The sequence below is a fragment of the Schistocerca gregaria genome, chromosome 9 (assembly GCF_023897955.1).
Source record: "Schistocerca gregaria isolate iqSchGreg1 chromosome 9, iqSchGreg1.2, whole genome shotgun sequence".
Lineage (NCBI taxonomy): Eukaryota > Metazoa > Arthropoda > Insecta > Orthoptera > Acrididae > Schistocerca > Schistocerca gregaria.
In genome coordinates, this window is record NC_064928.1 from 97,763,232 (window position 1) to 97,789,287 (window position 26,056).

A 26,056-nucleotide genomic window follows, 5' to 3' on the forward strand; every position below is an offset into this window, starting at 1 on the left:
ACGCACCCTACACCATTACAGAGCCTCCATGAGCTTGAACAGTCTGCTGCTGACATGCAGCATCCATGGATTCATGAGATTGTCTCCATACTCTTACACGTTCACGTCCTTTCAATCTTGCCCGACCAGACAACTTGTTTCCGTCTATCCACAGTCCAGTATCGGTGTTGAGGGGGTCCAGGTGAGCTGTAAAGCTTTGTGTCGTGCAGCCATCAGGGATATACTAGTGAGCCTTCGGCTCCAAAAACCCATATCAATGATGTCTCGTTGAATGATTTGCACATAGGCACTTGTTGATGGCCCAGCACTGAAATCTGCAGCAACTGTGGAAAGGTTGCACTTCTGTCACACTGAACAATTTCCTTCAGTTGTCATTCGTCCTGTTCTTGCAGAATCCTTTTCTGGCCACAGCAATGTCGAAGATTTGATGTTTACCAGATTCCTGATATTCACAGTACACTAATGAAATGGTCGTACAGGAATACCCCTGCTTCATTGCTACCTCAGAGATGATGTGTCCCATTGCTCAAGCGCTGACTATAACACCACATTCAAACTCACTTAAATCTTGATAACCTTCTATTGTAGCAGTGGTAACTGATCTGACAGTTGTGGCAGACAGTTGTGGGATTGCACTGCGGACTGTATTGCCGTATTCTGCCTGTTTACATAAGAGTTTCTTTTGTGCTTCAGTGTACATGCGGCTGACCTAGCAATGATTCCAGAGTATGGAGGTTACCTTCAGACGCGAATCTACAAGTTGCAGCAGATAGTCATATAATACAACCTAACAACCTAAACTTCTCTGTACTTCCAGGGAAAAATTGTAACTATCTTAAATACTGATGAAATTGAAGTGGAAGACATGAATGAGTGTATTAACTTCCCCTTGGAATTTTTAAATACCAACAATCCTGCAGGCTTAAAGCAATGTTAACTACATCTTAAAGTTTGAACTCAGTTATGATACAATTAAATTTTAACAGAAATGTGGGATAATGGAACAGTATATGATTGGTTGTCGAAAGTATAAAAGACAATGTGATTTATGCAGATATTCTTACTGATTTTCATACAGGAGAAATAGTTTTAAATCTGAGAAAAGGCAGGTTCCAATGCTGAATTATCCTTCACATTTAAGCAACAACAGTTTCCCATTAAGGATTCTTTTGCCATGACGACCAACAATTCCGAAGGTCAAACAGTGAGCACAGTAGGAATATTTCTGTTAGAAACCAGTTTTCAGGCATGGGGAGCTTTATGTTACATTCTCAAAGGTTTAAATTAATGACGATGTAAATAAAACAGAAAGAAACTTCCACATGGGAAAAATATATTAAAAATAAAGATTCCAAGACTTACCAAGCGGGAAAGCGCCGGCAGACAGGCACATGAACAAAACACACACACACACACACAGAATTACAAGCTTTCGCAACTGGCAGTTGCTTCGTCAGGAAGGAAGGAAGGAGAGGGAAAAATGAAAGGGTGTGGGTTTTAAGGGAGAGGGTAAGGAGTCATTCCAATCCCGGGAGCGGAAAGACTTCCCTTAGGGGAAAAAAAAAAAGGACAGGTATACACTCGCACACACACACACACACATATATCCATCCGCACATACACAGACACAAGCAGACATATTTAAAGGCAAAGAGTTAAGGGCAGAGATGTCAGTCGAGGCGGAAGTACAGAGGCAAAGAAGTTGTTGAAAGACAGGTGAGGTATGAGCGGCGGCAACTTGAAATTAGCGGAGGTTGAGGCCTGGCGGATATCGAGAAGAGAGGATATACTGAAGGGCGAGTTCCCATCTCCGGAGTTCGGATAGGTTGGTGTTGGTGGGAAGTATCCAGATAACTCGGACGGTGTAACACTGTGCCAAGATGTGCTGGCCGTGCATCAAGGCATGTTTAGCCACAGGGTGATCCTCATTACCAACAAACACTGTCTGCCTGTGTCCATTCATGCGAATGGACAGTTTGTTGCTGGTCATTCCCACATAGAAAGCATCACAGTGCAGGCAGGTCAGTTGGTAAATCACGTGGGTGCTTTCACATGTGGCTCTCCCTTTGATTGTGTACACCTTCCGGGTTACAGGACTGGAGTAGGTGGTGGTGGGAGGGTGCATAGGACAGGTTTTACACCGGGGGCGGTTGCAAGGGTAGGAGCCAGAGGGTAGGGGAGGTGGTTTGGGGATTTCATAGGGATGAACCAAGAGGTTACGAAGGTTAGGTGGACGGCGGAAAGACACTCTTGGTGGAGTGGGGAGGATTTCATGAAGGATGGATTTCATTTCGGGGCAGGATTTTAGGAAGTCGTATCCCTGCTGGAGAGCCACATTCAAGGTCTGATCCAGTCCTGGGAAGTATTCTGTTACAAGTGGGGCACTTTTGGGGTTCTTCTGTGAGAGGTTCTGGGTTTGAGGGGATGAGGAAGTGGCTCTGGTTATCTGCTTCTGTACCAGGTTGGGAGGGTAGTTGCGGGATGCGAAAGCTGTTTTCAGGTTGTTGGTGTAATGGTCGAGGGATTCAGGACTGGAGCAGATTCGTTTGCCACGAAGGCCTAGGCTGTAGGGAAGGGACCGTTTGATATGGAATGGGTGGCAGCTGTCATAATGGAGGTACTGTTGCTTGTTGGTGGGTTTGATGTGGACGGATGTGTGCAGCTGGCCATTGGACAGATGGAGGTCAACATCTAGGAAAGTGGCATGGGATTTGGAGTAGGACCAGGTGTTTGTTTGGCGGTGTGCGGGTTTAGGCGCGCTCGCCGCGGATGCGGCGCGCGAGCTGGATGTCCTTGGGCATGATGGTGACTCGCTTGGCGTGGATTGCGCACAGGTTGGTGTCTTCGAAGAGGCCGACGAGGTAGGCCTCGCTGGCCTCCTGCAGGGCCATGACTGCGGAGCTCTGGAAGCGCAGGTCGGTCTTGAAGTCCTGGGCGATCTCGCGCACTAGGCGCTGGAATGGCAGCTTGCGGATGAGCAGCTCTGTGCTCTTCTGGTAGCGCCTGATTTCGCAGGGCGACGGTGCCCGGCCTGTAGCGGTGGGGCTTCTTGACGCCGCCGGTGGCGGGCGCGCTCTTCCTCGCCGCCTTGGTGGCGAGCTGTTTGCGCGGCGCCTTTCCGCCGGTGGACTTGCGGGCCGTTTGCTTTGTCCGGGCCATGGCTACTGCGGATGCGGCGTGGAGGATATGCGTGCGCGACGGCGTCCGGTGCTGCCTTGACCTACATGCAGTCTCCCATCCTTCATCAAAGACACCAACCACTTTCTCGAACGGCTGGAATCCGTACCCAGTCTGTTACCCCCAGAAACCATCCTGGTAACCATTGATGCCACTTCCCTATACACAAATATCCCGCACGTCCAGGGCCTCGCTGCAATGGAGCACTTCCTTTCACGCCGATCACCTGCCACCCTACCTAAAACCTCTTTCCTCGTCACCTTAGCCAGCTTCATCCTGACCCACAACTTCTTCACTTTTGAAGGCCAGACATACCAACAATCAAAGGGAACAGCCATGGGTACCAGGATGGCCCCCTCGTATGCCAACCTATTTATGGGTCGCTTAGAGGAAGCCTTCTTGGTTACCCAAGCCTGCCAACCCAAAGTTTGGTACAGATTTATTGACGACATCTTCATGATCTGGACTCACAGTGAAGAACAACTCCAGAATTTCCTCTCCAACCTCAACTCCTTTGGTTCCATCAGATTCACCTGGTCCTACTCCAAATCCCATGCCACTTTCCTAGATGTTGACCTCCATCTGTCCAATGGCCAGCTGCACACATCCGTCCACATCAAACCCACCAACAAGCAACAGTACCTCCATTATGACAGCTGCCACCCATTCCATATCAAACGGTCCCTTCCCTACAGCCTAGGCCTTCGTGGCAAACGAATCTGCTCCAGTCCTGAATCCCTCGACCATTACACCAACAACCTGAAAACAGCTTTCGCATCCCGCAACTACCCTCCCAACCTGGTACAGAAGCAGATAACCAGAGCCACTTCCTCATCCCCTCAAACCCAGAACCTCTCACAGAAGAACCCCAAAAGTGCCCCACTTGTAACAGAATACTTCCCAGGACTGGATCAGACCTTGAATGTGGCTCTCCAGCAGGGATACGACTTCCTAAAATCCTGCCCCGAAATGAAATCCATCCTTCATGAAATCCTCCCCACTCCACCAAGAGTGTCTTTCCGCCGTCCACCTAACCTTCGTAACCTCTTGGTTCATCCCTATGAAATCCCCAAACCACCTCCCCTACCCTCTGGCTCCTACCCTTGCAACCGCCCCCGGTGTAAAACCTGTCCTATGCACCCTCCCACCACCACCTACTCCAGTCCTGTAACCCGGAAGGTGTACACAATCAAAGGGAGAGCCACATGTGAAAGCACCCACGTGATTTACCAACTGACCTGCCTGCACTGTGATGCTTTCTATGTGGGAATGACCAGCAACAAACTGTCCATTCGCATGAATGGACACAGGCAGACAGTGTTTGTTGGTAATGAGGATCACCCTGTGGCTAAACATGCCTTGATGCACGGCCAGCACATCTTGGCACAGTGTTACACCGTCCGAGTTATCTGGATACTTCCCACCAACACCAACCTATCCGAACTCCGGAGATGGGAACTCGCCCTTCAGTATATCCTCTCTTCTCGATATCCGCCAGGCCTCAACCTCCGCTAATTTCAAGTTGCCGCCGCTCATACCTCACCTGTCTTTCAACAACTTCTTTGCCTCTGTACTTCCGCCTCGACTGACATCTCTGCCCTTAACTCTTTGCCTTTAAATATGTCTGCTTGTGTCTGTGTATGTGCGGATGGATATATGTGTGTGTGTGTGTGTGTGTGCGAGTGTATACCTGTCCTTTTTTTTTCCCCTAAGGGAAGTCTTTCCGCTCCCGGGATTGGAATGACTCCTTACCCTCTCCCTTAAAACCCACACCCTTTCATTTTTCCCTCTCCTTCCTTCCTTCCTGACGAAGCAACTGCCAGTTGCGAAAGCTTGTAATTCTGTGTGTGTGTGTGTGTGTGTTTTGTTCATGTGCCTGTCTGCCGGCGCTTTCCCGCTTGGTAAGTCTTGGAATCTTTATTTTTAATATATTCTCAAAGGTTTGACGTTCAAGTGACATAAAAACAAAGGTTTTACCTACTCATCATCGTGGAAAGCTGATTCACACAAATCAAAAACAGCTTAAGGTTGAACATTTTTTAAATATAAGAATCATTCTTTAAGTACCTCTTTTTTTTGTTTTACTACATCTACCAGAATCTTAATGTGAAATATTTTAAGGATACTTTTAGTTTTCAAATACACACACTGTTCTTTTTTAGTCTTTGTTTGTTCACTTACTTAGATTAAATGCATAATAAAATGCCTTAATCTTTTGTAAAATACCCATAATGTAAATTATAAAATTAACATTGTAATATTGCATGAAATTATATGTTATGACTTTATTTTTATACCTTACTTTTGCTATAATCAATCCTTAACAAAACAGTTTGACACTATAGACTATTTGCCAAAAAAGTCTTAAATGAACATATTAAGAGGTTTACCAGTTTTGGTTTTGACTTTTTCATTAGGCTGTGGGTGAATAATCCAAAACAAATAAAATAAACATAATTTGATTTTTGCGTCTTCACTGTAAATGTTTTACGGGCTTATCACGAAACATTTAACACATTGTCCCATTTATAAACCAATCAGACGTTTCAGTCTGTTTTATACATGGGAGATGAATTATTTAAGGAACTTGGGGGGGGGGGGGGGGGGTTACTTTTCAATATCCTGTACTATTAAGACCCAATTCTCAAAAAAGTTGTTCTTTTAGGAATCCTCCTCCACAATATTAATTAAGTCAAAAACTTTGAGAAAACAACACAGAAACTTACCTTGCTGTATCTGCCGTAATGCGCAATGGGTTTCCTGACAGCCCTAGCTCCTGTAGTTCACGGTTATCTCTGAAGATCCCCTCAGGCAGACTCCTGATTTTATTGTAGGCAAGGTTCAGCCTCTTGACATTCGTCAAGTGTGTGAACACATCTCGGTCCAGTGAACTGATGTCATTCCGGTCCAGAATTACATCCTCAAGCTTGCTAGCATCTCTGAAGACATCATTGTCCAAAGATCTCAAGTTAGGATTGTTTTGAACAAGCAGATGCTTCAAGTCTCTGGTGTCACGGAAGAGATCCCTCGGGAGTGATCGGAGCTTTGTGTCCGTTATGTTTAAATATTCCAGACGAGGAACGTGCCTGTGGAAAGAAAGTTTGATGTGCCAGAAAGCAGAGTACTCATAATTATTTATAGCAGAAGACAATGTAAACCAACATTCACATCTATTACTAAAATACCTGTACATACTTCCACCATCTACATCTGAACTCTGCCCACCACTGTGAAGTGCATGGCAACAGTACATTCCACTGTACCAGTTATTACCATTTCTTCCCATTTGATTCATGTAAGGAGCCTGGGAAGAATGATTGTTAAAATGCCTCTGTGTGCGTTGTAATTAACCTATTCTTGAGATTTAGTATATTCCTATTGTCGTCATTTAAAGCCAGTTCTTGAAGATTTGTAAGTATGCTTTCTCAGGATGGTTAACATCTATCTTCAAGAGTCTCCCAGTTCAGTTTGTTCAGTATCACTGTGTGACTCTCCATGGGTCAAACAAACATGTAACCATTTGTGCTGCCCTTCTTTGTATACATTCAATATCTCCTGTTAAGTCCTATTTGATATTGGTCCCAAACACTTTTGTGATCTTCTAGAATGGCTTGAATGAGTGATTTGTAAGTAGTCCCTTTTGCAGATTGATTGCATTTTCCCAGTATTCTACCAATAAACCGAGGTCTGCCACAGCCTATGTGATCTTTCCATTTCATATCCCTTCAAGGCAGAGAACACAGGTATTTGCATGAGTTGGTTGATTCCAATTGTGACCCACTATTATCGTCATAGAATACTACAATTTTTTCATTTTGTGAATGGCATAATTTTACACTTCTGTACATTAAAACATCACAAAATGACTAATACTAGCAGTAGACTGAAGAAAGTAAAAGCTACAATTATAGGATTTGAGATTTAGAAGAATCTTTTGACAAAGCTGGCTGATACACTCTGAAATTCTGAAGATAGCTGAAATAAAATACAGGGAGCAAAAGCTTATCTACAGCTTCTACAGGAAACCGAGTGCAATTGTAGCTGTAAAAAGACAGCAGTGGTTGAAAAGAGAGTGAGTCAGAGTTGTAGTCTACCTGTTATGATACTGAATATGTACATTGAGCAAGCAGCAAAGGAAACTAAAGTTCAAGAGGGGAAAAAAAAGAAGAAGAAGAAGAAGAAGAAGAAGAAGAAGAAGAAGAAGAAGAAAAGGAGAGGGAGGGAGAGAGGGAGAGAGAGAGGGAGAGAGAGAGAGAGAGAGAGAGAGAGAGAGAGAGAGAGAGAGAGAAGGGGGATGAGGTTGATGAGGTTTGCCAGTGACACTGTACTTCCATCAGAGATCAGAGATTGTAAAGGCCTTGGAAGACTGGCTGAATGGAATGCTTAGTGTCTTGAAATGAGCTTATAATATGATCATCAACAAGAGTGAAACGAGGCTGATGCAGTATAGGAAAATTAAATCCAGTAATGTTAATGGAATTGGATTTGAAAGTGAGACATTAAAAGTAGATCAGTTTTGCTCTTTGGCCAGTAAGTTAACTAGAGCTGCCCGAAAAAGATGGGATATGAAATGCAGGCTGGCAATAGCAAGAAAATGACTCCTGAAAAGAGATATTTGTTAACATGTAATAGAAATTTAAGTGTTAGGAACTCTTTTCTAAAGACATTTGTAAGGTGCGTAGCCATGTAAGGAAGTGAAACGTGGAACTGATATGCCAATGATGAATGGCTCAGGTTAGAAAATTATAGAACCTATTGACATGTGGTGTCATAGAAATTGCTTTAGATTCTTTGGGTAGATCCAATAACTAATGAAGACATGCTTAATTAAATTATGGAGAAAAGGAATTTATGGCACAGCTTGACTAAAAGAAGGAATCAGTTGATAGGATGCATTCTGAGCCATCTAAGAAGGAACTCTGGGGCCTACAAATTGTAGAGATTTTCACACACTCTGTTTTCTTCATCACCGAATTCCAGTACAGCATCCGTGGCTGCCACATTGTGGTCACAAATTGGGGCCAAGGCAGTTTCAGGTAAGTTTTACAGTCTGACAATAATTTATGGATTTATAGTTTTAGCTTGACAATGTCCACTATGGACAAATGGTAGTTACTGTTATTCTGAAGAAGGTTGGGTTACCCGACTGAAACTTAGGTAAATTCTAGGTAAACGGTGCAACTGAGGCTATTGATTATTAATATTAAAAGTTAACAAATTTCTATTCTTCAGAAACGCTGTTCTTGCCCTTGCCAGTCTAGATTATATATCCTCTCTATTTCAACCATCATTGTTATTTTACTGCCCAAGTAGCGAATCTCACAGTGTGTCATTTCCTAATCTAATTCCCTCAGCATCACCTGATTTAATTCAACTACATGCCATTATCCTCATTTTGCTTTTGTTGATTTTCATCTTATATCCACCTTTCCAAGACACTGTCGACTCCATTCGACTGCTCTTCCAAGTCCTTTGCCATCTGTGATATAATAATAATAATAATAATAATAATAATAATAATAATAATAATAATAATAATAATGCCATCTGCAAACCTTATAGTTTTTATTTCTTCTCCCCGAACTTCAATTTCTAGTCTAATTTTTTCTTTGGTATCCTTTACTGCTTGCTCAGACTGAACAACACTGGGAAGAGGCTACAACCCTGTCTCACACACTTCTTTTTCATGTCCCTTCTCTCTTATAACTGCCATCTGGTTTCTGTACACGTTGTAAATAGCCTTTTGCTCCCTGTATTTTATCCCTATTACCTTCAGAATGTCAAAGAGAGTATTGCAGTTAATACTGCCAAAAGATTTCTCTAAGTCTACAAATGCTATAAATGTCTGTCTCTAAGCTCTGTCCCATGTGGTGTAATTTGCAGCTGTTAAGTCAGCCACATAACGCTTTGATTACTGCAGGGGCATTTTCTGTACATGGGCTTTCCCCTGTATTTGTCACACAGCATGGATTGTCTGAAAATGGATACAAGTGTCCAAAACTAGTCAACATCAAGAAATAAAAAATGCAACTTATGATGAAGCCACAACCATTTATTTCAATTAAAAGACAAACTGAGGACTTGTTTTTCACCTCCAGCATGCTGCAAGTTCGTAGTTATAAACAGAAGTTTGCCTTTCCTTAACCTATGTTCTAAAATAAGTCATTGGATCAGTACTGCATCGTGTGTGCCTAGAGTTCTCTGGAATTCAAACTGATCTTCACCGAGATCAACTTCTACCAGTTTTTTATTCAGTATTCAATAAAGAATTCGTATTAGTATTTTGCAACCACGACTTATTAAACTTTTCTCATCTACTTTCTTTGGAATTGGATTTATTATATTCTTCCTGAAGCCTGAGGGTATTTTGCCTGTTTCGTATCTCACACAGCAGTTGGAAGAGTCTTGTCATGGCTGGTTCTCCCAAGGCTATCAACAATTCTGATGGAATGTCACCTATTTCTGGGGCCTTGTTTTGACTTAGATCTTCCATGCTCTGTCAAATTCTTCTTTCAGTATCATTTCTCCATCTCATTTTCATCTGTGCCCTCCTCCATTTTTATAATATTGCCTGCAACTTCTTATCCCTTGTATAGACCATCTATATGCTCCTTCCATCTTTCAACTTTCCCATCTTAGAGCGTGATATTCATACAGCTGCTTCTCTCTTCTCCAAATGCCTCTTTAATTTTCCTGTACACAGTATCTATCTTTCTCCTACTGAACTATGTTTCTAAATCCTTACATTTGTCCTCTAGTCATCCCTGATTAGCTATTTTGCACTTCCTGTCAATCTCATATTTTAGAGGTTTGTATCCCCTTTCACCTGCCTCATTTGCTGCATCTTTATACTTCCTTCTTTTATCAGTTAAATTCATTATCCAAGGATTTCTACTACATCTTGTATTTTTACCTATTTCATCCTCAACTATCTTAACTCCTCCTCCTCTTAAAGCTACCCATTTGTCTTCTATTGTATTCTTTTCCCCTGTTCTGGTAAATCATTGCCTAATGATCCCTCTGAAACTCTCAACAGCCTCTGAATCTTTCAACTTATGCAGGTCCCATCTTCTTAATTTCCTACCTTATTGCAGTTTCTTCAGTTTTAATTTACAGGTCATAATTATAAATTAAGGTCAGAAAAGACATCTGCCCCTGGAAATGTGTTGCAATTGAAAATCTGGTTCCAAAACCTCTGCCTTACCATTATACAATCAGTCTGAATCCTTCCAGTATCTACGGGCCTCTTGCACATATGTAACCACCTTTGATGACTGTTAAATCATGTGTTAGTGATGATTAAATTATGCTCTGTGCAAAATTCTACGAGGTGGCTTCCTCTTTCTTTCCTTTCCCCCAGTCTATATTCAACTGCAATTTTTCATTCTCTTTCTTTTCCTACTATTTAATTCGAGTCTCCCACCATAATTAAACTGTTGCCTCCCTTAACTATCTGAATAATTTTCCTTAAATCTCTTCATCATCTGTGGAGCTAGTAGGCACAAACTTTTTTTTTACTGTGGTGAATGTGAGCTTTGTGTCTATGTTGGCTATGATAGTGAGGTCACTATTCTCTTCATAGTAGCTTACTCACATTCCTGTTTTCTTATTAGTTATTTATTAATCCACTCCTGCATCACCCCTATCTGATTTTGTATTTATAACCCTATATTCACATGACCAGAAGTTGTGTTTCTCCTGACCCCAAATTTTACTAATTCCCTCTATATCTAGCTTCCACATATACATTTCCCTTTTTAAATTTTCTAACCTACCTCTGCGATTAAGGGGTCTAACATCCCATGCTCCAGTCTGAAGAATACCAGTTTTGTTTCTCCTTATGACATCCTCCTGCATAGTTTCCCATCTGAATATACAAGTGGGGCACTATTTTACCTCCGGAATATTTTACTCAGGATGACGACATCACATTTAACCATACACCAGAGCAGCATGCTCTTAGGAAAAATTACGGCTGTAGCTTCCCCTTGCTTTCAGCTGTTGGCAGTACCAGCACATCAAGACAGTTTTGGTTGATGTTACGAGGCCTTATCAGTTAATCATCCACACTGTTGCCCCTGCAATCATTGAAAAGGATGCATCCCCTCTTTAGGAACCCCATGTTTGTCTGGCCTCTCAACAGATACACTATTAACATGGTTGAACATATACAGCTATCTGTATCACTGAGGCATCCAAGCCACCCCACCAATGACAAGATCCATTGTTTATGGTGGGGCGGGGAATATGTGGATAATGTCTGTAAAATTTATTGCAAATAAAGTGAGTAGCACAGAAGTAATAAATCTAAATACTATGCATCATGACATGGCACTTTTTCATGCATCTTGCTGTTTATGATGTCATGTCACTCGCCCCGCCCTCCCCTGCCCCCGCCTCTTGAACTATGGACCCTGCCGTTGGTGAGGAGCCTTGCATGCTTCAGCGATACAGTTAGCCCTTATGTATGTGCAGCCACAACAGAGGGGTATCTGTTGAGAGGCCAGACAAACGTGTGGTTCCTGAAGAGGGGCAGCAGCCTTTTCAGTAGCTGCAGGGACAACAGTCTGGATGATTTACTGACCTGGTCTTGTAACAGTAATCAAAACGGTCTTGCTGTTGTGCTACTGCGAACGGCTGAAAGCAAGGGGAAACTACGGCTGTAATTTTTCCAGAGGACATGCAGATTTACTGTACGGTTAAATGATGATGGTGTCCTCTTGGGTAAAATATTCTGGAGATAAAATAGCCCCCATTCGGGTCTCCGGGCGGGGACTACTCAGGAGGATGTCGTTATCAGGACAAAGAAAACTGGCGTTCTACGGATCGAAGTGTGGAATGTCAGATCACTTAATCGGGCAGGAAGGTTAGAATATTTAAAAAGGGAAGTGGATAGATTGAAGTTAGATATGGTGGGAATTAGTGAAGTTCAGTGGCAGTAGAAACAGGACTTCTTGTCAAGTGAATACAGTGTTATAATATACAAAATCAAATAAGGGTAATGCAGAAGTAAGTTTAATGATGAATTTAAAAAAAATAAAAACAGGACTGTAGATAAGCTACTATGAACAGCATAGTGAACACATTATTGTAGCCAAGACAGACATGAAGTCCACACCCATCACAGTAGTACAAGTTTATATGCCAGCTAGCTCCACAGGTGAGGAAGAGATGTATGATGAGGTAAATGGAATTATTCAGATCGTTAAGAGAGACAAAAATTTAATAGTCATGGGACTGGAATTCAATAGTAGGAAAAGGAAGATAAGGAAAAGTAGGAGGTGAATGTGGACTGGGGGAAAGGAATTAAAGAGGAAGTTGCCCAGTACAATTTCGCACAGAGCACAATTTAATCATAGCTAACACTTGGTATAAGAATCATGAAAGAAGTTTGTATATGGGGAAGGGACCTGGAGATGCTGGAAGGTTTCAGATAGATTATATAATGGTAAGACAGTGATTCCAGAAGCAGATTTTAAAGTGTAAGACATTTCCAGGGGCAGGTGTGGACTCTGGTACAAATTTAAGGAGGTGGGACCTGGATAAACTGAAAGAACCAGAGGTTGTAGAGAGTTTCAGAGGAAGCATTAGGATATGATTGACAAGAACAGGGGAAATGAATACAGCAGAAGAAGAAAAAAAATGGGTAGCTTTGAGAGAGGAAATAGTGAAGGTAGCAGAGGATGAAGTAGGTAAAAACACGAGGCCAGTAGTAATCCTTGGGTAACAGAATTGGTATTGAATTTAATTGATGGAGGGAGAAAATATAAAAATGGAGTAAATGAAGCAGGCAAGAGGGAATATAAACATCTAAAAAACGAGATCAACAGGAAGTGCAAAATGGCTAAGCAGGGATGGAAAGAGGGCAAATGTAAGGAGGTGGAAGCATATATCACTAGGGGTAGGATAGATGCCAACTACAGAAAAATTGAAGAGAACTTTGGAGAAAACAGAACCACCCGTATGAATATCAAGAGCTCAGATGGAAAATCAGTCTTAAGCAAAGAAGGGAAGTCAGAAAAGAGGCAGGAGTATATAGAGGGTCTATACAAAGAAGATGTACTTGAGGACACACACACACACACACACACACACACACACACACACACACACGTGCATGCATTTATCCCCTTACATAATGTGTATGGATTTAATTAGTGTGTTTATTATAATTACTGTATTTATTACTATGTATTATTTATTGCTCATGTAATTTAGATACTGTAATGTTAACTCACTGAGGATGTCTGGTTACATGCAAGAAGGGACCTGAAAGCTTTGTTTAAATGTGTAAGTAAATAAATAAAACAATAACAATAATATCATTTAGAATCCTAAATCAAGTATAGTGTACCATGAAGTGCATGCCTCAGAAGAGACTGTTCCTATTTTACATACATAGAATGTAAGCACATTGCAGAACCTTATATGAATCACAAATATTATACTACTACATTGTAGCATGGTGGCTAGGTGTCACTGTGTGGTATGCTGCAGGTTGACAGTTCAAACCCTAACACCAGCATCTGTTTATTATTTAGAACTTATCTTTTCCAGAAAGTTCTCGAAATATTTTATGTTTTTTATTCTAAAATATTCAGTGTGTGTAAGCACAGAAGCAGTCTGGAATAATCACCATTTCTTGTAATAACAGCTCTCTCCATACAGAAATTCGGGTCTGCTGTGGCTGTGCATGGATGTCAGTAATGAATGTGCTTTCAGTGTTATCTGTACTTCACAGATGACCCTGGCTTCAGGTTTCAATTGATTGTAGTTTCAATGTGACAATACAATAATTGCAGATGTCTTATGCCTAGTTTATTTCTGCATGGCCAATTTGATCTGGAGATTTGTGAAACAGCTGAATCTAGTGGCCTAGGGGGCCGATAGAGATAAGCGACAAAACATTTCTTCAGAACCTGATATTCCTTTTATTTGGAAGCCTGATATTCCCTTTCTTTAAGTTAATGAGAAAAAGAGAATTAAGGAAGATGTGTAAAGCACTGAAGATGTTACAAGGAAAGAAGACAGTCATAATGCAGGATCATGAGAGGCATTGACTTATTGTGAGAAAGGTATTGATCATTTGGGAGCAGAGTAAACAATTTTCTCAATAATGGCAAATAGGAGCAAAGGTTAGGTGAAGAAATTGGAAAGGAAGACAGAAATAACAGTTAGGGAGAACATTTACAGCAAATAGGAAGGTAATACAAAAACAAATATATGATATCACAAAATTGAAATATGGATCAAAAAAGCTAGAAACGTAAAGATAGAGCACTGAAAGATGGACAAGGACATAGAGTTAGAGTGAGTAGCATAGAATTAAAGGGAAGTGTAAAATTATAAACAGTATAACAGCAAGGGGGAGTTCTCATGCAAAAAATTCCACCAAGCAACTCTAAACAGAAGAAAGCAAAATGCTGGGAACACAAGAGAAAGCTACCTTACTTTTGATACGGATAACTTGCCAGTGTTCTGTCACTGTGATAATGTATTTGAAATTAAAATAAAAGATTGCCGACTGCAATTGGAACTTCTTTCAGTAGAGGTGGACACTATATCTGTGCACACACATTCTGCAGTCTTGAACTCAAGAATAGAGGGTATGTATTTTGATACAAATTATCAGTGAAAATCCTTTTATGCAAATGCTCCAAACCAACCTTGTCTATATAATAGAAACTGAATCTTTCAGTCAAACGACATGAAAAGTTATGAAAGGATAACGAACAATCCCTAGAAGTTCATCAGCAAAACTACTTGTTATGTAAGTAACCTATGGGGGAGAGGGGGGGGGGGGGGGGCACAAAAAAACAGAAAACACGCATTAGAACTTCTGTGTAAAAAGCAGTTCTATTATTTGGATCAAACTTTTCTATCCACATTGAGGACAGAAGGAACTGATTAATTAGCAGTTTTTAATTAAATCAGAACAGAAATGTTGTGGATTGCATGTGTAAAGCAGCTCAGTAATGTTACTCAGTACTATGATCAGTGAGTCAGTATCACACAAAGACATGGCGTGTCACTTGTTTCACAACACCAAGCCTTAAGAATCTGTACTAGGGCCAATACTGTAACAGGCTGCTAAATTTAAATGCACCAAATAAGGACAGTGTCATAAGGAAAGTGTAACACAACAAGAACAGGTGAGCATAGATTCACAAAATAAATGCAACCTGACCAAGGCTAATGTTAACTTTGGAAAAGAAATCAGGGACAGGTGACAACCAGAGCTATTTGCATAACATATGTAATCATTACTGGGTAATAAATATGCCAGGAGATGCCTAGAACTGTTTTCTTACTGTTTGAAACAGCTTGTTATTCAGATGTTTTCTTCCCTGCTCATAGTTAGTGCCACATTGGTACTTTTTTAATTCATTCAATTTCTTATCCTCTGTGGGCCGAGCAAATAGTGACAATAGTACTGAATACATTTCTTCACTTTCCATGCTTTCTTTCTCGAATGTAGTATGTGTCGAGCTCAGACATAGTTGGTGGTATTCATAATCCTCCAATTCCTTACTCTTAAGACACATCCCACACACTATATCTTGTGAATTCAAATTCACTGTCTTTACTTGTGTGGAAACTGTAAGTATCCAACATAAATCAGTTATACCTATCTAAAAGTTCAGTACAATGTTTAACATTAAATTTATTTGAGCTGAGTGTAAAGATATTTTTATTTTACAACAACCCACTGCACTATTAACATGAATTCATATTAATGATTATGTATCACATTTTCTGATTGTATACTGCAACAGTCATGAAGGAGGAAAGAAGCAAGGTGATTTTTTTATTTTTATTTATTTATTTATTTATTTACTTATTTTTTTTTTTTAGTAGACAAGAAATGAAGCAAAGAGTAATTTTTCTTAACTGTCTCACTGCAGCAGAAGATGGTTGACAAATTTTAAAATATGATTTACTCATAATACAGTAGTAAAAGTATGTGTTTTGACAGTACCAGGTATATAAGGCATAAAAGTCATCACTCTTATTGTCCTTGTGAAGAATGAGTATGCTGCTTGGCAGGGACTGACTAAAGTACAGAGACCATTAGGGTAGCTGGACCCATTCCAGACTACAGTCAAAGTGGCCACTTTCAGTGATAGCGTGTCGCCTGAACACAGGTAGCACCTACTATAAAATAAGCACCGACCTGAATGCGTCAACCGACAGCCGGTCCACCTCCCTCGACTGGATGAACACTGCAGTGACAGAAGAACTCACACATGAAGGTATGTGGTCATCCTTCAGCTTGTATGTGCACACCGCTGTTTTGTCCTGGACATAGCAGTCACAGCCCCAAGTCCTCCTCGGTGGAATGCTTGGAGGGTAGTGGTAGCTGCAAAACAGGTGATAAATATGTAGGCAGATTCTCCTAACATATTTAGTTTAAATTACTTTTCTATTGTAGGAATTTCCAAAGGCAAATACAAGAAATATCTCTTGAAGCAGCTGGGAATATTTGCCACAGCCACATAGTATTTTATTCACTTTCACTTTCAAGATTTGCTATCAACAATCTGTCTGAGATGGAAAGTAGCTGAGATTTTCACAAGTATAACACTAGAAGAAAAAATGATTTGCATCATCATCTAGTGTTTCTAACTTCAGTATGTAAAGTAACAATATATTGTTACATTCTATCCTGGATTTTCAGCGTATATTTTCAGTGGTGACTTATACAGCCATAAGACTCTGACAACTTTCTGCAGAAGTAAAACATCTGACAGATAGCAGAAGTGTTTTTGTATGTAGATTAAAAATGTTTCTCTTTAACAATGTCTTGAATACCATGGCATAATGGTTCAATGAAGCTAATATTTATACAGAAAAAACACAGTAAATGGCCAAGAAGCAGCCACGTAAACAATTTCCACACTTTAAAAAAAATGTGTTCTATGTTTTCCAGATGACCTCTTTCACATCAAAATGTTTATAGTGAATATCATCTACTGGGCATGTTACTAACTTACCAGTATATTAAATTTAATTTTTAAAGTTAACTGTGCAAGAACGAAAATCCCCTTTAAAAATATGTTAAGTACATAAAGAGACACTTGTGTTTGCCAGTACCAACCTGTAGAAGATGCAGCTCTCAGTACAGCCAACACAAACATACATAAAAAAGTAAAACAGTCTTCAGCTGTCTGGCCTAGAAAACCACAAGCCAGTTCACAAAAAATATAAACTAAATATTACTGTGAAACATCAGTAGTGTATTTCAGTGTGTGCCTCAACCTATTTCCGACTTTCCAAACTTCAACAAGTTCTACTGCATACCTTGTAGGATCAGTACTCCTAACTATCTCTGAGGAACGGCTAAGCCACAGTCTAGACTAGAGGTCACTTTCAGACTAATACTTCCAATTTACAGCACAATGTACTCTGTTTCAATACTTCGAACACATTAAAACTGTCTTGTCAGACCAGGACTTGACTGCAGAACATTGGGTTATAAGCCATGGCTGGATAGCTCAGCTCAGTCAGTAAAGCCATCACCAGCAAAGGCAAAGTTCTGGGTCCGAGTCCCAGTCTGTCAAACAGTTTTAATTGGCCAGGGAGTTTCAAAGCAATGCACAATTGGCTGCAAAGTCATAGATTAATTCTGAATAAAATAGTATTGCTAGCTTTAGGAAGTGTAGGTCTCTTCAAGGGAGGAAGGACAAGAGAGGTGAGGGAATGAGAACGAGGCAGCTACTCAAACATTAAAAAAAAAAAAAAATAAATAAATAAATAAATAAATAAAAAAAATAAAAAAAATAAAAACATACTAAAAAAGAATCTCTGAGAATGTGAGGTGTGAGGAGAAAAGTGGTGCCACAATGCTCCTGATAAATTAATGGTGAGCAGGAGGGGAGGGGCAGCCATATCACAATAATGAGTTTTCTTTCTTTCCTCTCAGCTGAGACATATTAGCCATAAGCAATAGTTTAACTGGTTTTTAAACATGGATAATCTATATGGAATAATATTCCTCTTGGTGAGTAGATTTTTTTATTTATCCAGATACATTATATTTTCAAAAATTGATTGTTTTTGTTAATATAACCACTTTGTAATGATTGACTCTTGACTGATCACATATTCTGGTTACATCACATTATAAACGTCGACATGTTGCACCTTGCCAGAATTGTGGAATTGTCTACTTTTATTTAACCAATCATTTTAATTGAAATGGGGGCAACATACAGGGTAATATTACAACAGTGAACAATGAAAGTGAAATCTACTGTTCAGAGGTCCAGTGACATAGCATATGCCAGAATGAGGCGCATAAGGAAGCAAAAGCAAATAAATTAAACACGTGATATTAGTACATTTAAAGAGAATGGAAAACAAGAAAATTCCCATGGTGATTTACATATGAAATACAGATGCGAAGGAAACGACCAAGAGGGAATACCAAGGATTATGTGGCTGAAAGGTCGGGGAAGAAGCACAGTGTTCACTCTGTCTGCTTGCCAGGGCGTCTCATCCGAGATGTGGAGGAGGCCCTGCCAGCGGCAATAGAGAGCACTGGGTGCACCTGACTGCAAATTGTTGCTCATGTCGGCACCAATGACTCCTGCTGTCTGGGTTCGGAGGTCATTCTCAGTTCATACAGGTGGCTGGCAGAGTTGGTGAAGGTGGAAAGCCTTGTTCACAGGGTGGAATCTGAGCTAACTATTTGTGGTATCTTTCCCAGAACCGATCATGATCCTCTGGTTTGGAGCCGAGTGGAAGGCTTAAACCAGAGGCTCAGACGATTCTGAGGAGATCTGGGGTGCAAATTTCACAACCTCCACTACCGGGTCGAGAAATGTAGGGTCCCCGTGAATAAATCATGCATGCACTACATGCAGGAAGCGGCACCAAGGATAGCGGAGCACGTCTGGAGTGCACATGTGGATTTTTTAGGTTGGACAATTGCCTCCCTAGGCCCGACGAGAAGCCTCCTGGGATGCAACAAGGTAATAGTAGGCAAAACGCAACAGGGAACAACAATATTAATGTGGTAACAGTAAACTGCAGGAGCGTCTAGAGAAAGGTCCCAGAACTGCTCTCATTAATAATTGGTCACAATGCCCACATAGTACTAGGGATGGAAAGTTGGCTGAAACCAGATGTAAACAGTAATGAAATTATAAACTCGGATTGGAATGTGTACCGCAGAGGCAGGATGGACAGTGAAGGGGGAGTTGTGTTTATAGCGATAAAAAGTGCAATAGTATCGAAGGAAATTGACGGATATCCGAAATGTGAAATAAATTGGGTGAAGTTCATGGTTAAAGCAGGCTCAAACACGGTAATTGGATGTCTCTATAGGCCCCCTGGCTCGGCAGCTGTTGTGTCAGAGCACCTGAAAGAAAATTTGGAAAATATTTTGATTATAATTCCCGACCATGTTATAGTTCTGGGTGGAGATTTTAATTTACCAGATATTATAATGGGTGGCAGGGACAAAGATTCCAGTGAAATTTTTTTAAGTGCATAATCTGAAAACTACCTTGAGCAGTTAAACATAGAACAGACTCGTGGCGATAACATATTAAACTTTCTGGTAACGAACAGACCTGAACTACTTGAAACAGTTAATGCAGAACAGGGAATCAGCGATCATAAAGCAGTTACCTCATTGATGATTTAAGCCGTAAATAGAAATATTAAAAAAACGTAGAAAGATTTTTCTGTTTAGCAAAAGTGACAAAAAGCAGATTTCAGAGAACTTGACAGCTCAACACAAAAGTTTTGTTTCAAGTACAGATAGTGTTGAGGATCAGTGGACAAAGTTCAAAACCATCATACAATATGCATTAGATGAGTATGTGCCAAGCAAGATCCTAAGAGATGGAAAAGAGCCACTGAGGTACAACAACAGAGTTAGAAAACTGCTATGGAAGCAAAGGGAACTTCACAGCAAACATATACATAGCCAAAGCCTTGCAGGCAAACAAAAATTACACGAAGCGAAATGTAGTGTGAGGAGGGCTATGCAAGAGGTGTTCAATGAATTTGAAAGTACAGTTCTATGTATTGACTTGGTAGAAAATCCTAAGAAATTTTGGTCTTTTGTCAAAGCAGTAGGTGGATCAAAACAAAATGTCCAGACACTCTGTGACCAAAATGGTACTGAAACAAAGGATGACAGTCTAAAGGCCGAAATACTAAATGTCTTTTTCCAAAGCTGTTTCACAGAGGAAGACTGCACTGTAGTTCCTTCTCTAGATTGTCGCACAGATGACGAAATGATAGGTATCAAAATAGATGACAGAGGGATAGAAAAACAATTAAAATTGCTCAAAAGAGCAAGGGCCACTGGACTTGATGGGATACCAGTTCGATTTTACATGAAGGAACTTGCCCCCCTTCTTGCAGCGGCATATTGTAGGTCTGTAGAAGAGCGTAATGTTCCAAAAGATTGGAAAAGAGCACAGGTCATCCCCGTTTTCAAGAAGTGACGTTGAACAGATGTGGAGAACTATAGACTTACATCTCTTATGTCGATCAGTTGTAGAATTTTGGAACACGTATTATGTTCGAGTATAATGACTTTTCTGGAGACTAGAAATCTACTCTTTAGGAATCTGCATGGGTTTTGAAAAAGACGATCATGTGAAACCCAGCTGCGCTATTTGTCCACGAGACTCAGAGGACCATAGACACGGGTTCCCAGATAGATGCCTTGTTTCTTGACTTCTGCAAGGCGTTCGATACAGTTCCCCACAGTCGTTTACTGAATAAAGTAAAAGCATATGGACTATCAGACCAATTGTATGATTGGATTGAAGAGTTCCTAGATAACAGAATGCAGCATGTCATTCTCAATGGAGAGAAGTCTTCCGAAGTAAGAGTAATTTCAGCTGTACCGCAGGGGAGTGTCATAGGACCATTGCTATTTACAATATATATAAATGACCTTGTGGATAACATCAGAAGTTCACTGAGGCTTTTTGCAGATGATGCTGTAGTATATCAAGAGGTTGTAACAATGGAAAATTGTACTGAAATGCAGGAGGATTTCCAACGAATTGACGCACAGTGCAGGGAATGGCAATTGAATCTCAATGTAGACAAGTGTAATGTGCTGCGAATACATAGAAAGAAAGATCCTATATCATTTAGCTACTATATAGCAGGTCAGCAACTGGAAGCAGCTGGGAGTAGGCATTAGGAGTGATTTAAAATGGAATGACATATAAAATTAATCATCGGTAAAGCAGATGCCAGACAGATTCATTGGAAGAATCCTAAGGAAATGCAATCCAAAAACAAAGGAAGTAGGTTACAGTACACTTGTTCACACACTTCTCTATTACTGCTCACTGGTGTGGGATCCGTACCAAATAGGGCTGATAGAGAAGAACCAACAGGGAGCAGCGCGCTTCATTACAGGATCATTTTGTAATTGCAAAAACATTACGGAGATGATAGATAAACTCTGCAAGAAAGACGCTCAGTAGCCCGGTACGGGCTTTTGTTGAAGTTTCGAGAATATACCTTCACCGAGGAGTCAAGAAGTATATTGCTCCTCCTACGTATATCTCAAGAAATGACCATGAGGATAAAATCAGAGAGATTAGAGCCCACACTGAGGCATATCAACAATCTTTCTTTCCACGAACAATATGAGACTGGAATAGAAGGGAGAACTAATAGAGGTACTCAAAGCACCCTCTGCCACACCCCGTCAGGTGGCTTGCGGAGTATGGATGTAGATGTAGATGTAAATGTAGATGTTAGTGCTTTATATAGATGTATATGCATAAATCCATAACAGCTGTGTGCGGCAACAAAAGAGTTTGTATTTACACTGTTCATCTTGTTAATACATATTGATACATGTTAAAACATATCATTATACATCGTGTGAACTGTGGCAATGCACATCTGACATTATTAGGACAAAATGGTTGGTTGGAAAGCAATGAATATTTAACTGTAATTACTGATAGTTGTGTCTTTAAACTGTGCAAAGGAAAATTTTCTCCTAGTTACGGTCTGACTTCTATGACTCCCCAAAGTTGACAATCAGCAAAAATTGACTGAAAAAGCAAACTTTCTATCGAATTTCATCATGTATTAGCCCACTTTGCAACTAAAATGCACTATTCACACACCAACTAAATGTAGATATTTCCAAGATTCTTGCAAGGTGCAACACATTCACATTTGCCATTTGATGTAAATTGAATATGAGCTCAAAGTCAAGGGTCAATCATTATGAAGTGGTTAATTAATCACCAAGAATCCTCTGGCCCTGGTAATGACATCAGTGTGTTAAGAAAGAGCACACATAAGATCCTTCAGGTACCATATGTCATATCCAGGCGAAGCCACTTTTTGATGCCGACTGCTATGTTTGACCCTTCCAAATAATCCCAGGCATTTTGTATGGGACTACAACTGGGTGACTGAGTTGGCTATTTGAGGTTCAACAGCGTGCCTTAGTTTTCATCAAACCAGGAATGTTTGTGTGCAGCACTGAGAGCATAACTGTTGTCATCTTGACGAATGGCAGTGTCCACAGCATGCTCATCATGAACAAAGAGCAGAACTTTGTAACCAAGAATGTTGAAACAGTAGCCTGATGAGTGGGTCTAAGACATGTTATGGAAAACACCCCTAAAACATCACAGTCATCTCCTGCCTGAATTACACTCTCTACACAATGTAGATTAAATGTCCCAGACGGGCATTGGTGAGCTAGACACCCTGCATCATGTGAAAAAGAGGCAAAATGGTGACTTGTTGAACCAGATTACACCTATCCAGTCAGTTCAGTCAGTTATTGTTCTGTTTTGGTTGTTTCAGTAAAGATTTCAAGCTTTATGATCATCATGACCAAAGGCCTTCTGCGAGGTACCCAACTCCAAATACCCACTGCATGCAGTTCCCTTTACAATGTTTCCTCATAAACTGACTGAGATAAAACTGCATTGGCTGACAGTAGCCATTCCTGACTTGTTTGAAACTGATTGTCATTGGCTAGAGACAACAGTACCTGTCTGTTGGTATCTTTTTATGACCAATGTGTTACATGGCTGCAATAGGTACACCATACCTCGTAGATATGTTGGATGGTCTCCCATCATACACTGACAAATTAGGACACTTCATTCACGATGTGGGCATCAGCACTTCGAAACACGATACCTCCTTTCTGCCATTCTATCAAGTCTCCGTGCTGACCTATCTCACAGTACAGATTCCACACGACCATCTGGACACTGTGCACTACACTGCCCTGACTTACATCAGAGTTGGAGGGTCACAAGATCATCTGGTACCTGTCCCACAACATCTACAGTTCTCCAAAAGAATCAGCAGGCTCTTTCAGTCAGGTGCCTAATATTTTGTACAGTGTGCTTAATAATAAAAGAAATAAGATAATTTTAGAAATAAAAATAAACTGATATCCTTAGAGGTACTCACTGTGGAATCGGCAAGAAGATGATCGTCGGGAAGCTTGGCCTGAAAAAGCTCTTCGAGTATCCAAATGGGCTGGAATGATAGCTCGACGAGAAAAAGCCGCCTCCTCCACCGCCATATCCACCGAAGAGCCCTGGCATCATACTGTAGCTGGAGGTGTAGCCCGGAGGACTCCACTGTGAGCCACCACCAGGATAGTAGCCACCCGGATAATGACCAAAGCCTGGAGATCCAGGGTAACCTTGCTGGTAGCCATAGTAACCACCACCACCACCCCCCGAGTACGACGGGTAACCCTGATGGTAGCCTCCGTAGCCTCCGTAATGGCCGGGATACCCAGAGTAACCACCGGGATGGTTTTGATAGCCGGAGTAGCCCTGTTGGTAGCCAGGGTATCCAGCCTGATGGGTCGGGTAGCCCGGATAGGCTGGCGGGTGGCCGGGGCTGTACGCTGGAGGTGGCTGGTTCGGATTGTAGGCAGGGGGCGCGTGGCCTGGAGGGCTGTACGGTGGTGGGGCCTGCTGGGTGCCGTGGTAATTTGGGTTGTATGGTGGCGGTGCCTGTTGAGTGCCGTGATAATTTGGGTTATAAGGAGGTGGTGCCTGTTGTGTCCCGTGATAATTAGGGTTGTACGGTGGCTGCCGTGGGTAGTCTGCTGTCTTGCTTCCTGTACCACTGCAACAAAAATATTCTGCTGTAGAAACAATGGAAACTCCAGGCAGGAATAACAACTTAAGAAAAGACAGATTGCTACTTACCGTAAAGAAGACAGATCAAGTTGCAGACATGCACAATTACAAGACACTCACATAAAGCTTTCAGCCACACACACACACACACACACACACACACACACACACACACACACACACACACACACACACACACACAATGCATGCAATCACACCTCATGCACATATAATTGCCAACTCCAGCATCTCAGGCCAGAACGGTGTGTATGTCTCTCTTTTACCGACTAAGGCTGTGGCCAAAAGCGTTGTGTGAGTGTCCTTTAAGTGTGCCGGACTGCAACTTGAGATGTCTTCTTTATGATTTGTAGCAATCTGTGTTTTCCTACATTGTTGATATTCTGCTACACAACTGCTCAAAGTACCTTTCCTCTCAAAGTAATACTACTGTACTATTTTTGAGTAACAAAAGTGAAACAGCACCAAATAGAATCAGGGCTAAACTTTACATGGGCCGTCACTGTGCTGTACTTGCTCACAATATGGTGCAAAAGTATCAAAGTGTCACACCTGAAACAGTGTACAGGAGGATATTGTATGGTAACCAATAAAATATATACATAATTTGTACCTGTGCCTGTTCTATTTGTATGTTCTTAATTATGTCATCTGAAATACTAATACTGGTTGTGATGACAAAATGATACGAACTACGCACCTTTTATGGACGGTACTTTCAATTTCTGTTTCTGCCATTTACAGCACTTTCTTTTATTAGTATACACAGCACTTTATTACTGTTCAGTCTTTAACTACTATTAATGGTTCCATCTCAAAGGCAAACTCTACATTTAAGGCAATTTATCTGTAGTGTAGGCCAAGGTTAAGTAAGTTTGAAAGTTGCATTTTGGCAAAGCTAATTTAGTTGAAAGTGGAATCTAGATTGTGATGATATACAGATCTGTAGTCAGCTAGCTATGTTAGCCTAGAAGCTGAAAGCTTCATTTTCCATTATTTACTGTTTGCTTGAGCCTGAAATCTACCAGGATACAGCAAAAGAATAAGAAGAAAATTTCACATTAAATTTCTTATAAAGTCTTTGAGTATATTTTCCCATGAAAATGATATGGTCTTCTTTAAAAATTCAGTTTGATCACTGTTAGCACATAGTGTGTTAAGGTTGTTGTTATGTTGAATATTTCTCCCGCAATCTAAATGAAAATTTTGTAACAGCAACATGTAGTAGCAACCACAGATCGCTGTGCCACACCAAAGTCAGCAATGCAAATCAGTATCACAAACATTAGGGAGGTCTCGTTGCAATCCACAAGGATGTATGGGAAACACTCCTGGAGACCACACCTCCCCTCTAAGCACCGCAACACCCTCTCACTGAGGCCAATAAATGTAGAGCTTGCAAGAGCTCTGTGTCCCGTTTGTGACCTCAGCTACAGCAGTCAACATCATAGTTCACGACAGTGACAGTTAAAGCTTGGGATGAAATGGTCTGTTGTAAATGATGAACATTCTACCTCAAGAGAACAGTCTGTTACTTAGTGTGTCAAGTAATAGTCAATTACAGTTGTAAATTATCCAGTGCTCCTGTCAGAAAGAACAGTGCCAAAGTTAAGTAAATGTTTTATTCATTTATGTAATAAAGTGAACTAATGTTTCATGAGTTCTAGTATGATGAGCCTTCTTCCAGAGCAATCAAAGAACCCACTGCTGTGGGCAGACGAAAGTAGTTTCGGCTCGCC

General features: G+C 40.9%; 1 protein-coding gene across 9 annotated transcripts in view; it reads right to left on the reverse strand.

Moving 5' to 3' along the window:
- The window catches only part of LOC126292237 (uncharacterized), a 277,635-nt gene that overhangs the window by 25,569 nt on the left and 226,010 nt on the right, over positions 1-26,056 (reverse strand). For all 9 annotated transcript variants that reach the window (XM_049986122.1, XM_049986119.1, XM_049986115.1 and 6 more), the window contains 3 exons: positions 23,614-24,285; positions 16,352-16,537; positions 5,904-6,263 (listed from right to left, as the gene is read on the reverse strand). In XM_049986122.1, coding sequence (XP_049842079.1) covers positions 5,904-6,263; positions 16,352-16,537; positions 23,614-24,285 — 1,218 coding nt within the window. The remainder of the gene's footprint in view (positions 1-5,903; positions 6,264-16,351; positions 16,538-23,613; positions 24,286-26,056) is intronic.